Raw genomic sequence first — 13,675 nt, forward strand, 5'->3', positions numbered from 1 at the left:
GCTTAACCTTGCACTAAACATTATTCTCTCTTTGTGTAACTATACACTAATTGCTCGGTTGTAATCAAAGGTATTTTATTGTCATATGCAAATTACCATACAGACATACTTTAAAAAAAAGCAACAAGACACACAACTACATCAAAGTTAACATAAACATCCACCGCAGCAGATTCCTCACATTCCTCACTGTCTAATCCTCATTTATCATGTATTAGCTTTCTGATCTCCCAGACGTCCGTGATAGAGGACAGGAAGTTCTGGGGAGGCGGTGCTGTCTGTGGTCTTTCTGTCGTACAAACCCATATAAAAGGATGTGCAGATCCTCAGCATGTCCGTCTGCAAGGATGTTATCGAGCCGTCCTCCTCCCTAAGGCTGTTGATCACGGAGCTCCCCCTGCAAACCTCATGGAAGAAGAAGTGTGAGCTCGTCTCATCCTGCTCCACATGGCGGACCCTGGATCGGAAGATGATCTTGGAGGATTCGGAGCCGAAATTGCCAGCCCTTCACCTCTCTAAGTTCCTCCCTCACATCGACCCCTCTCGACTGCAGAAGGAGCAGTTGCTGCAAATCTGTCGGGAGTTGACACAATTCCCTCTGACTGTCTTGCTCTCTGAACGCCTTTAGAGATGAAGAACCCCTTAATGTTCTCCTTGGTTGCTTCCCACCAGAGTGTCGGGGAGTCAAAGAGGGGCCTCACCGTTCTCCAACATGCGTAGTCCCTCTTTAGCTCCTCAATGTTCTCTGGGGTCAACAGCTTCACATTTAACTTCCACTTCCCTTTGCTTGCCTTCTGGTCCTCCTGTAGATGACAGGAAGCCTGAAGGAGGCAGTGGTCAGAGAAGAACATGTGAGGTCGGTGTGCCTGACCGTGCCGGCCTTCGTGGTGAAGACGAAGTCTATCCGAGACCGGACTGAACCACCCGATCTCGACCTGTGACCCACCCGCAAGGTCGCTGAAGGCATCGCGCAGCTTTGCGTCTTTTACCATCTCCATCAGGAGCTTGGAGGTGCTGTCCAGTCTGCGGTCGGCACTGGCCAGAACAAGCAGCTGGGACACGGCCGGCAGCGGTGGGAGCTACTGGAGAACGGCCAGCCGCTCGCTCTACACGGGTGAGGCATACATATTGATCAGCCGGAGCGGAGACGCACATGTGTCCAAACATGAGGATAGTGGGCATGAAGTGCAGCCAGGAGCAGTGATCCCTCTACGTTGTGCGCATGTGCAGCCGTGCACAAGTTTTGAAACCAGCGCACAGAGAAAATTTATGTGCGCACAAAAGGATTTCCGCGGATTTTGAACTTCGAAAAAAAAATCTCCGCTATAAACCTTCTCTGCTATAAAATCTATAGCGGAGACTTTTTTTTCGAATTTCAAAATCCGCCACCTGATCTGGCATCTGGCCGTGCGTATCCGTCCCCGCGCCTCACCAGCGGGAGGGCCAGGTCCGCCCTCCTCAAAGTTGCCGGCGCTGCTGGCAGGAACCCAGCGGTAAATGGATGGGACTGGACCTTGGAGAGGAGGGAGAGGGAGGGGATGGGGAAAGGATAGGAGAGAGGGGGAGGGAGAGTGGATGGGGGACTCCCTTCCCTCTCTCTCTCTGCCTCTATCTCTGCCTCCCTCTCCCTTTATGCCTCTCACTGCCTCCTTTTCTCTCTGCCTCTCTCTATCTCAAGTTAAGGGGGGACTTGATAGAGGTTTTTAAAATGATGAGAGGGATAGACAGAGTTGACGTGGAGAAGCTTTTCCCACTGAGAGTAGGGAAGATTCAAACAAGGGGACATGACATGAGAATTAAGGTACTAAAGTTTAGGGGTAACATGAGGGGGAACTTCTTTACTCAGAGAGTGGTGGCTGTGTGGAATGAGCTCCATTGGAGAGACAGAGTGGACAGCTATCTGCAGAGCCAAAAGAGATGGGGGAGATATTGAACAATTTATTTTCTTCGGTATTCACCAAGGAGAAGGATATTGAATTATGTAAGGTAAGGGAAACTAGTAGAGTAGCTATGGTACTATGAGTTTCAAAGTAAAAGAAGTACTGACACTTTTGAAAAATATAAAAGTGGATAAGTCTCCATGTCCTGACAGGATATTCCCTAGGACATTGAGGGAAGTTAGTGTCGAAACAGCCGGGGCTATGACAGAAATATTTCAAATGTCATTAGAAACGGGAATAGTCCCCGAGGATTGGCGTACTGCGCATGTTGTTCCATTGTTTAAAAAGGGTTCTAAGAGTAAACCTAGCAATTATAGACCTATTAGTTTGACTTCAGTGGTGGGCAAATTAATGGAAAAGATACTTAGAGATAATATATATAAGCATCTGGATAAACAGGGTCTGATTAGGAACAGTCAACATGGATTTGTGCCTGGAAGGTCAAGTTTGACTAATCTTCTTGAATTTTTTTGAAGAGGTTACTAGGGAAATTGACGTGGGTAAAGCAGTGGATGTTGTCTATATGGACTTTAGTAAGGCCTTTGACAAGGTTCCTCATGGAAGGTTGGTTAAGAAGGTTCAACTGTTGGGTATAAATGCAGGAGTAGCAAGATGGATTCAACAGTGGCTGAATGGGAGAAGCCAGAGGGTAATGGTGGATGGCTGTTTATCGGGTTGGAGGCAGGTGACTAGTGGGGTGCCTCAGGGATCTGTGTTGGGTCCTTTGTTGTTTGTCATGTACATCAATGATCTGGATGAAGGTGTGGTAAATTGGATTAGTAAGTATGCAGATGATACCAAGATAGGGGGTGTTGTGGATAATGAAGATGATTTCCAAAGTCTACAGAGTGATTTAGGCCATTTGGAAGAAGGGGCTGAAAGATGGCAGATGAAGTTTAATGCTGATAAATGTGAGGTGCTACACCTTGGCAGGACAAATCAAAATAGGACGTACATGGTAAATGGTAGGGAATTGAAGAATGCAGTTCAACAGAAGGATCTGGGAATAACCGTGCACAGTTCCTGAAGGTGGAATCTCATATAGATAAGGTGGTAAAGAAAGCTTTTGGTATGCTAGCCTTTATAAATCAGAGCATCGTGTATAGAAGCTGGGATGTAATGTTAAAATTGTACAAGGCATTGGTGAGACCAAATCTGGAGTATGGTGTACAATTTTGGTCGCCCAATTATGGGAAGGATGTCAACAAAATAGAGAGAGTACAGAGGAGATTTACTACAATGTTGCCTGGGTTTCAACAACTAAGTTACAGAGATAGGTTGAATAAGTTAGGTCTTTATTCTCTGGAGCACAGAAGGTTAAGGGGGGACTTGATAGAGGTCTTTAAAATGATGAGAGGGATAGACAGAGTTGATGTGGACAAGCTTTTCCCTTTGAGAATAGGGAAGATTCAAACAAGAGGACATGACTTCAGAATTAAGGGACAGAAGTTTAGGGGTAACATGAGGGGGAACTTCTTTACTCAGAGAGTAGTAGCGGTGTGGAATGAGCTTCCAGTAGAAGTGCTGGAGGAAGGTTCGTTGGTATCATTTAAAAATAAATTGGATAGACATATGGATGAGAAGGGAATGGAGGGTTATGGTATGAGTGCAGGCAGGTGGGACTAAGGGAAAATAATTGTTCGGCACAGACTCGTAGGGCCGAGATGGCCTGTTTCCGTGCTGTTATTGTTATATGGTTATGTGGTTATATGGCAAGGAGCAGACCCTTTAGATATTGGAACAGGAGCTGCAACCTCACACACTCCATGTACATGTGGTACACAGACTGTTCCATCCCCACAAACCTGGCAGACGGCTGGCCAGTCTGTGTACCGCGAGAGAAACAGGTTGCACCGGGCTCCTCGATGCCCGACACTGACTCTTTGGGCAGAGGCCTCTGGTGTTTCTTCTTTTTCACCACCTGCCATGCCTCTTCCTGTTCCTCCTCTTCAATTGACTCTTCCTTCTGGACAGGGGGCTGGAGGTCTCTGGAGATCTGGCGGTGGGGGCTTGAGGTGGTCGTGCTGGTGTCATCACTGTTCTTCTTTCCTGCTGGGGTCTTGGCAGTGGTGGGAGGTATCTCGACCACCCTAGGGGTGTTGGCAACAGCCCCTCTTATCACCTGTGCATAGGTACTGGCTCTTTTAGAACAGGCCCTGTAGAGGTGGCCTGCCTACCCACACAGGTTGCAGTTCTTGCTGACTTGGCAGTCCTTTGACTCGTGGCCCTCCAGCTTGCAGTTCATGCAGACAACTACACTGCATTGGGCGGCCACCCAGTGCCCAAGTTTGTTGCATTTTCTGCACACCCTAGGTTGCACCGCATAGGTCTGGTAACCATGGTTCCCTCCAATAGTGAACACTGAGGGAGGGTGGATGATTGCTCCCTTCCCGTCCACTCCGCTCGCTTGTCCAGATCCCAAACAAGTCCATCACATTCACACAGTTTCTTGCTCCCTGACATAATGAGCAAGGAAGGTGAGGACATCTATGGTGGGCACATGCGGGTTGAACATCAAGTGGGAGAGCCAGGACCAACCACTGACCCTTTATCATTCTCATTGGTAAACTGGTCACTCTCGGCCTCCCCACTCTCACATGTGCCTGGATAAAAGATTTCCTCACCAACCGGCCCCAGACTGTGAGACTCGGCCCCCACCTCTCCTCCACTCGCAGGTTGAGTACTGGTTCCCCACAGGGCTGTGTGCTAAGCCCCCTCCTATACTGTCTCTACACCTACGACTGTAGTCCGGCCCACAACAACAACCGCATCGTCAAATTTGCTGACGACACTACTGTGGTCGGACTTATTTCGAAGGGAGACGAGGCAGCCTACAGAGAGGAAGTCCTGAAGTTGACAACCTGGTGCTCAGAAAACAATCTGGCTCTGAACACCAGGAAAACAAAAGAGCTCATTGTCGACTTCAGGAGGCACAGCACCGACTTAGTTCCCCTACACATCAACGGCGAGTGTGTGGAGAGGGTCAACACCTTCCGGTTTCTCGGCGTCCATATCGCTGCTGATATCTCCTGGACAGACAACACGACAGCGGTCATCAAGAAGGCTCAGCAGCGGCTGCACTTCCTGAGGGTCCTCAGGAAGCACAACCTGGACTCTAACCTGCTGCTGACCTTCTACCGCTCGTCCATCGAGAGCCTGCTGACATACTGCATTACAGCATGGTACGGCAGCTGCACCATGGCAGACAGGGAGAGGCTTCAGAGGGTAACCAGGACAGCGCAGAGGATCATTGGTTGCCCTCTCCCCTCCCTGATGGATATTTACACCTCCCGCTGCCTTAGCAGGGCAAAGAAGATCATCAAGGACAGCTCCCATCCTGCGTTTGGACTGTTCGACCTGCTGCCCTCCTGAAGGTGCTATAGATGCATCAAATCCAGGACAAATAGACTCAGGAATAGTTGTTTTCCAAAAGTCATAACTACTCTTAATTCACACATGCACTGACTTCACAGCCCAACACCCGGACTTCCATCTATTATATCCACGTACTGAAATTTGGAACTTTAATGTGTATTGTAACAGTAATTTTTAATATATTTTTTAAACATTTTTAATATTTAATATAATCTTTAAACATCTGGCTAAGAATACTGCCTATTCATCCTTCACCATTTTGCCTTTATAGATATGTATATAGCGCCGCAGAATTGTGCACCTATCCCCCCCCCCTCTCCCTTTTGTTTTGTTTTCAGTTTCTTGTTTTTCATACTAAATTATATGTATGCACTGAGTATGAGCTGCTTTTAATCTCATTGTACATGTATAGTGACAATAAATGGCATATCTATATCTAGAAGAGCTGACTGGCTCCATCCGTTCCTTTGACTCAAATAAAACTCCTGGAAGTGATGGTTTACTGGCTCCGTGGGACTGAGTGGGCCCGGACCTGCTGGAAGTGTACAATGACACACTTCCAGCCAGCAGCATGTCACACTCTATGAGGAAGGGCAGAATCACTCTAATCTACAAGCAGAAGGGTATTACACATTGGAGACTATCCATTGTTGAATGTTGATTACAAGATCCTGTTTAAGACGGGCATCTGGGTCAAGTCTGCTCTAGGGCAGGTAATCCACCTGTCTGTACCTGGCAGGAACATCTCAAACAGCCTGGCGCTGCTGAGGGATACCATTGCCTACATGCAGGACAGAGGTGGATGCCTGCCTGTTCAGCCTGGACCAGGGGAAGGCGTTCGACAGAATATCGCACACATACAATGCATTCAGAAAGTATTCAGACCCCTTCACTTTTTCCTAATTTTGTTACATTACAGCCTTATTTTAAAATGGATTAAATTATTTTATTTAATCATCAATCTACACACAATAGCCCAGAATGATGAAGCAAAAACAGATGTTTAGAAATTTTTGCAAAGTAATTAAAAATAAAGTTCTGATATGTCACATTGACATAAGTATTCAGACCCTTTGCAATGACACTAAAAATTGAGCTTAGGTTCATCCTGTTTCCATTGATTATCCTTGAAATGTTTTTACAACTCGATTGGAGTCCACCAGTGGTAAATGAAATTGATTGGACATGACTAGGAAAGGCACACACCAGTCTATATAAGGTCCCACAGTTGACAGTGCATGTCAGAGCAAAAACCAAGCCATGAAGATGAAGGAATTGTCCGTAGACCTCCGAGACAGGATTGTGTCGAGACAGATCTGGGGAAGAGTATAAAACAATTTCTGCAGCTTTGCAGATCCCGAAGAGCACAGTGGCCTCCGTCATTCTTAAATGGAAGAACTTTGGAACCACCAGGACTCTTCATAGTGCTGGCCACCCGGCCAAACTGAGCAATCGGGGGAGAAGGGCCTTGGTTAGGGAGGTGACCAAGGAACATGAGCTCCAGAGTTCAGAAGGACAACTATATCTGCAGCACTCCACCAATCAGGCCGTATGGTGGAGTGGCCAGACGGAAGCCACTCCTCAGTAAAAGGCACATGGCAGCCCGCTTGGAGTTTGCCTGGCAAAAACGGGAAAGCAGACTATTATCTAAACGGTGGCCGATTGGGAAAGGGGGAGATGCAGCGAGACCTGGGTGTCATGGTACACCAGTCATTGAAGGTAGGCATGCAGGTGCAGCAGGCAGTAAAGAAAGCGAATGGTATGTTGCCATAGAGGGAGTGCAGAGACGGTTCACCAGACTGATTCCTGGGATGTCAGGACTGTCTTATGAAGAAAGACTGGATAGACTTGGTTTATACTCTCTAGAATTTAGGAGATTGAGAGGGGATCTTATAGAAACTTACAAAATTCTTAAGGGGTTGGACAGGCTAGATGCAGGAAGATTGTTCCCGATGTTGGGGAAGTCCAGGACAAGGGGTCACAGCTTAAGGATAAGGGGGAAATCCTTTAAAACCGAGATGAGAAGAACTTTTTTTCACACAGAGAGTGGTGAATCTCTGGAACTCTCTGCCACAGAGGGTAGTTGAGGCCAGTTCATTGGCTATATTTAAGAGGGAGTTAGATGTGGCCTTGTGGCTAAGGGGTCAGGGGGTATGGAGAGAAGGCAGGTACGGGATACTGAGTTGGATGATCAGCCATGATCATATTGAATGGCGGTGCAGACTCGAAGGGCCGAATGGCCTACTCCTGCACCTAATTTCTATGTTTAAAGGACTCTCAGACCATGAGAAACAAGATTCTCTGGTCTGATGAAACCAAGATTGAACTCTTTGGTCTGAAGGAAACCAGGCACCACTCATCACCTGGCCAATACCAGACCTACAGTGAAGCATGGTGGTGGCCTAGAGTGGCCCAGCCAGAGTCCGGACTGGAACCCGACTGGAACCCGATCGAACATCTCTAGAGGAACCGGAAAATAGCTGTGCATCGACGCTCCCCATCCAACCTGACAAAGCTTGAGAGGATCTGCAGAGAATGGGAGAAATTACCCAAATACAGGTGTGCCAAGACTTGAGGCTGTAATCGCTGCCAAAGGAGCCTCAACAAAGTACTGAGTAAAGGGTCTGAATATTTATGTAAATGTGATATTTCAGTTATTTCTTTTTAATTACTTTGCAACAATTTCTAAACACTTGTTTTCACTTTTTTTTATTATGTTCTCAGGGCTGCTGTACTTGACGCAAGTGTGGCTTGTCCCTCCCTCCTACGCCACAGGAATCACCCGAGCTGTCTTCCACTTCATAACCATATAACCATATAACAATTACAGCACGGAAACAGGCCATCTTGACCCTTCTAGTCCGTGCCGAACACGTATTCTCCCCTAGTCCCATACACCTGCGTTCAGACCATAACCCTCCATACCTTTCCCGTCCATATAACTATCCAATTTATTTTTAAATGATAAAAACGAACCTGCCTCCACCACCTTCACTGGAAGCTCATTCCACACAGCCACCACTCTCTGAGTAAAGAAGTTACCCCTCATGTTACCCCTAAACCTCTGTCCCTTAATTCTCAAGTCATGTCCCCTTGTTTGAATCTTCCCTACTCTCAGTGGGAAAAGCTTATCCACGTCAACTCTGTCTATCCCTCTCATCATTTTAAAGACCTCTATCAAGTCCCCCCTTAACCTTCTGCGCTCCAAAGAATAAAGCCCTAACTTGTTCAACCTTTCTCTGTAACTTAGTTGCTGAAACCCAGGCAACATTCTAGTAAATCTCCTCTGTACTCTCTCTATTTTGTTGACATCCTTCCTATAATTAGGCGACCAAAATTGTACACCATACTCCAGAATTGGCCTCACCAATGCCTTGTACAATTTTAACATTACATCCCAACTTCTATACCCAATGCTCTGATTTATAAAGGCCAGCACACCAAAAGCTTTCTTTACCACCCTATCTACATGAGATTCCACTTTCAGGGAACTGTGCACAGTTATTCCCCCGATCCCTCTGTTCACCTGCATTCTTCAATTCCCTACCATTTACCATGTACGTCCTATTTTGATTTGTCCTGCCAAGATGTAGCACCTCACACTTATCATCATTAAACTCCAACTGCCATCTTTCAGCCCACTCTTCCAACTGGCATAAATCTCTCTGTAGACTTTGAAACTCTACTTCATTACCCGCAACCCCACCTATCTTAGTATCATCTGCATACTTACTAATCCAATTTACCACACCATCATCCAGATCATTGATGTACATGACAAACAACAGTGGACCCAACACAGATCCCTGTGGCACCCCACTCGTCACTGGCCTCCAACCTGACAAACAACCATCCACCATTACTCTCTGGCATCTCCCATTCAGCCACTGTTGAATCCATCTTGCTACTCCACCATTAATACCCAACCATTGAACCTTCTTTACCAACCTTCCATGAGGAACCTTGTCAAAGGCCTTACTGAAGTCCATATACACAACATCCACTGCTTTACCCTCATCAATTTCTCGAGTAACGTCTTCAAAAAATTCAAGATTAGTCAAACATGACCTTCCAGGCACAAATCCATGTTGACTGTTCCTAATCAGACCCTGTTTATCCAGATGCTTATATATATTATCTCTAAGTATCCTTTCCATTAATTTGCCCACCACTGACGTCAAACTAACAGATCTATAATTGCTAGGTTTACTCTTAGAACCCTTTGTTCATCTGGATGGACCGTGTGTGAAGGATGCCCAACATCGCCCTCACCCTGATGGCCACCTTCGTGTGTGGCTGCATCAGGCTGAGTGTAGAGCCAAGGCACGTGGGCACCAACTGTCACTACCTGCTGAGGTTCTACCTGTCCCCGGTGTTGCAAAGGATGAGCCTGGCACAGATGCCACGCAATGTGCCAGTCAGCTGGACATTGCCGCACCTTCTGTCGTACATGGAAAGGTTCTTCCGGATCAACACCTTTGACCACGTCCATCAGGCAGTGGTCAGCTTGGAACGTCCTGCAGGGAAATGACTCCATGGATCCTGTAGTGTGGTTCCCAGAACAGACTGCCCAGCTTGTCTGGCAAAATGCCTCATCGCCAGAACGCACCAACAAGCACCAAGACCTGGCTTGGCTGGCGGTGAGGGGATCCCACCCAGTTAGATCCTTCCTGCACCGTCGGAACCTCACTACCAGCGCACGCTGCCCTCGGGACGCATGCTATGGAGAGGAGACGGTTGCCCACCTCTTCACAGAGTGTGAATTTGCAAAGAGTCTGGAGAGGTTTTCAAGTGTCCCCATCATGATTTATTGCAAACAACTCCGTCACAGAGGACTGTTCCCAGGGACACATTCAGAGACAGACATCGAGTGCTGCTGGAAGGTCATCAACTCGGTGAAAGACGTTCTTTGGACTGCCCGAGCTTTGTTCACCACCCAGCAGAGTGAGATGTCTGTCAGGGAATGTTGCCAACTGGCCCGCTGCAGACTGCAGGAGTACGTGCTGAGGGATGCACTGAAGCTCGGTGCTGCCAACACCAAGGCTCGGTGGGGGAGGACCACAGTCTAGGGGCCTTCCGCTGCGGGGCATTGGGGGGCATTGGGGGGCAGTGTGTGGTGGAGAAACCCCTGAAAATAAGGGAAGGGATTTCACACCAGGGGGCCACATGAGTGGTAAGAATGTGGGGTGAAATTAAGATTTGTGTAAACTGTATTGAACGTATGTATAGCCTCCGAGAATGTCGGGCAAATTATTTGCACGGTTCCAGTATTGCACATATTTTTTACTTGAATAAAGTTTAGCTTGGTGTAGTTTGTAGGGTGGTGCAGCTGGTAGAGCTGCTGCCTCACAGAGCCAGAGATGTGTGTTTGATTCCGACTGTGGGTACTGTCTGTACAGAGTTTGTACCTTCTCTCCGTGGGTGATCTGCGAGATCTTCCGTTTCATACAGGTTTGTAGGTTAATTGGCTTGGTATAAGTGTAAATTGTCCCTAGTATGTGTAGGATAGTGTTAGTGTGTGGGGATCGCTGGTCGGGGCAGACTCAGTGGGCCGAGGGACCTGTTCCTGCACTGTATCTCTAAACGCAACTAAAAAAATGTCTTGGTACATGTGACAATAAACTAAACTGAACATTTGAATTCCCTTCCCATTCCCACTGACGTGTCTGTCCTCAGCTTCCCTCACTGCCCCAGTGAGGCCAGCGACAAACTGGAGGATCAGCGCCTCATATTCTGCCTGGGGAGCCTACAACCCAATTGTATCAATTCTCCAATTGCAGGAACCCTCGCGGTCGTGGGGAGAACATGCAAACACAGACAGCATCCGAGACCAGGATCAAACCCAGGTCTCTGGCACTGAGGCAGCAGCTCTGCCAGCTGTGACCACTCTATCTGTGACTCTCTTACACTGACTATCTTTCTCTACTCTCTCAGTCCTGATGCAACATCTCGTTGAGTTATGGAAACTATGTTCAGTCCAACTAGTCGATACTAACCACTAGATTCCTATCTAAGCAAATCCCATTTTCCTGCATTTGGCCCATATCATTTCCTACGCACATACCTGTCCAAAACATTTTAAAATATTGTTGTTGTATCCGTCTATTCATCACCATCTATATATAGATGGTCTGCAAAGTCCACACCAGATACGATGCCAAGATAAACTACCCCTCTGCCTGCACGTCACCCTCTATATCCATGTACCTATCTTAAAGCCACTACATATCTGCCTTCACCACCACCCTGGGCACCCATCAGTGTGTACAACACACTTGTCCACACATACAACAGCAGCACAATATGTGCCCAGACCTGCACATAATCCATATCCCTCCAGTCCAACATATGCATATGCCTATTCATGTCCTCTAGTATTGACATTCCCAGCCTGAGGTTTCTGTCTACCCTATTTATGCATCCCCTCAACCTCCGACAAACCAGAGAAAAAAATCCAAGTTTGTCTAACCATTACTTACAGCGAATGCCTTCCAATGCAGATTACAGTTGTACTGTACAACTTCTACAGATGTAGATAGCGTCCTATTGGGATGGTCAGAACCTGTGGCTGGTTGGCGTAGGGACGTGTAGACGGCTCCTTGAATCACAGTTCCTCTAGTGAAGCAGCTCCCGGGTGCTGGTTGGAAGTAGCAATGTTACAAAATTTTGAGATTTAAAAAATCAAGTCTGCAATTTATCCCATCAGATGAAGCATAAAAAGAAGTTTCATTTGACACCTAATTCACTTTCATATCTTCAGTATTAAAAAAGTTATGGCCATTTTCATACTCGGAAATTAGCATCTTGTTCCCTATTGTTTTTCCATTGACTTAACACAAAAGCTGTGATCGAGGACAGTCAAAATCCCTTTTAACTTTCTTAAAAATTAGAAAAACTGAAAGACATTTTCAGTTATTATAGATTGAAGCATTCTGAAACAAATATGAAACAATCTTACTTAGATGACCTGAAATTAAAGCATATAATTAGTTAGTTACCTAATTGTAGCTAATTACAAAATTCAATTACTAGATCTAAATATCTATCCATTTCTTAAGAAAAAATTAACATTTTTAAATAGCCTAAGTGTCCAAATAACATTCACACAAGAATTCACAATAATATGATTTTTAAATCTCATTGTCATTAATTTATAGGCCTGGATTTGCCTGGATAGCACACAAATGATGCCTCGCATTGTATCTCCGTACACGTGACATTAATAAACCAGCACCAAGGCTGGAGGAGATTCTGCGGTGAACTCAAGAATGTTCCCGGTCAGAACTTCTCGGCCGAGGAAGGACGTGGTAGACACAAGATGCTGGAGTAACTCAGCGGGACAGGCGGCATCTCTGCATAGAAAGAATGGATGATGTTTCAGGTCGGGACCATTCTTTAGGCTGAGGGAGACAGAGATAAGGAAGTAAGTAAGGTGTGAAAACGAGTCACCAGAGGAGATGCAGATCAAGGAAAATTTAGAATAGAAGAATAAATAGTAAGATTAAACGAGAACTTACCAGTTTGAAGTTTGATCTTTATTTTATGAGGAGGAACGTTGAGGGAATACGTGAAGAACCCCGCTTACGACGCATGCGTGTCATCCTTCAAAGCAGCGGTGTGAGGTCACAGATACACTATAATGACCTAAAATAGCAAGATTATTAAAGAGATACCAGTTTAAGATATGGCCATATGAGGGTGGGAGCGGAGGGCACGTATTCCCTCAACGTTCCTCCTCATAAAATAAAGATCAAACTTCAAACTGGTAAGTTCTCGTTTAATCTTACTATTTTACTTCGGAGTCACGTGAGTGACTACGTGAAGATTTCAAAGCTCTGTGACCTCACGCCGTGGAACGAGTCCATGCTTCACAACTGCCTTGGTAGTTTGGGAGAAATTGTTAATGATATTCAACAAAACATTCATACCAATTATTTAACGTAATGATAAATAATATTTTAATAATTCAAATCATAACCCTTGTTCTTCAGGGATAAATTATCATACAGAACTTAAAAGTTTCCCCGAAAACGTTGCCATACTGCTAACTGGTTTATTATAAAATTTTTGAAACGTTTTCTCCGACGACCATCCTGCAATCCTGAGGATTTGGTCCATGGATACATCAAGGCGTTTTGCTGCGGATGTAGCTGCCGCCCTGGTGGAGTGAGATTTAAATATATTAGTGTGCACTCCCGCCTTTCTTAACCCATATTTCAGCCACCGTGAAATGGTCTGAGTTGACACCCTATGGTATGGTTTCTTATAGCTGATTAACAGCCCCATTTCCTTGCCTCTGATAGCCTTTGTCCGTTCAATATATAACAAAATGTGTTTCACTATACAGAGGCGTTCGTCCT

General features: G+C 46.0%; 1 protein-coding gene across 1 annotated transcript in view; it reads right to left on the reverse strand.

Moving 5' to 3' along the window:
- Nucleotides 1-997: 997 nt before the first annotated feature.
- The window catches only part of acsf3 (acyl-CoA synthetase family member 3), a 78,893-nt gene continuing 66,215 nt past the window's right edge, over nucleotides 998-13,675 (reverse strand). Inside the window, exons 11-13 of the mRNA XM_055664901.1 lie at nucleotides 4,118-4,346; nucleotides 3,746-4,030; nucleotides 998-1,106 (exon numbers count right to left, since the gene is read on the reverse strand). Of these exons, the coding sequence (XP_055520876.1) occupies nucleotides 998-1,106; nucleotides 3,746-4,030; nucleotides 4,118-4,346 (623 nt within the window). The remainder of the gene's footprint in view (nucleotides 1,107-3,745; nucleotides 4,031-4,117; nucleotides 4,347-13,675) is intronic.

Source organism: Leucoraja erinacea, chromosome 50, assembly GCF_028641065.1.
Source record: "Leucoraja erinacea ecotype New England chromosome 50, Leri_hhj_1, whole genome shotgun sequence".
In the NCBI taxonomy this organism is placed as follows: Eukaryota; Metazoa; Chordata; class Chondrichthyes; order Rajiformes; family Rajidae; genus Leucoraja; species Leucoraja erinaceus.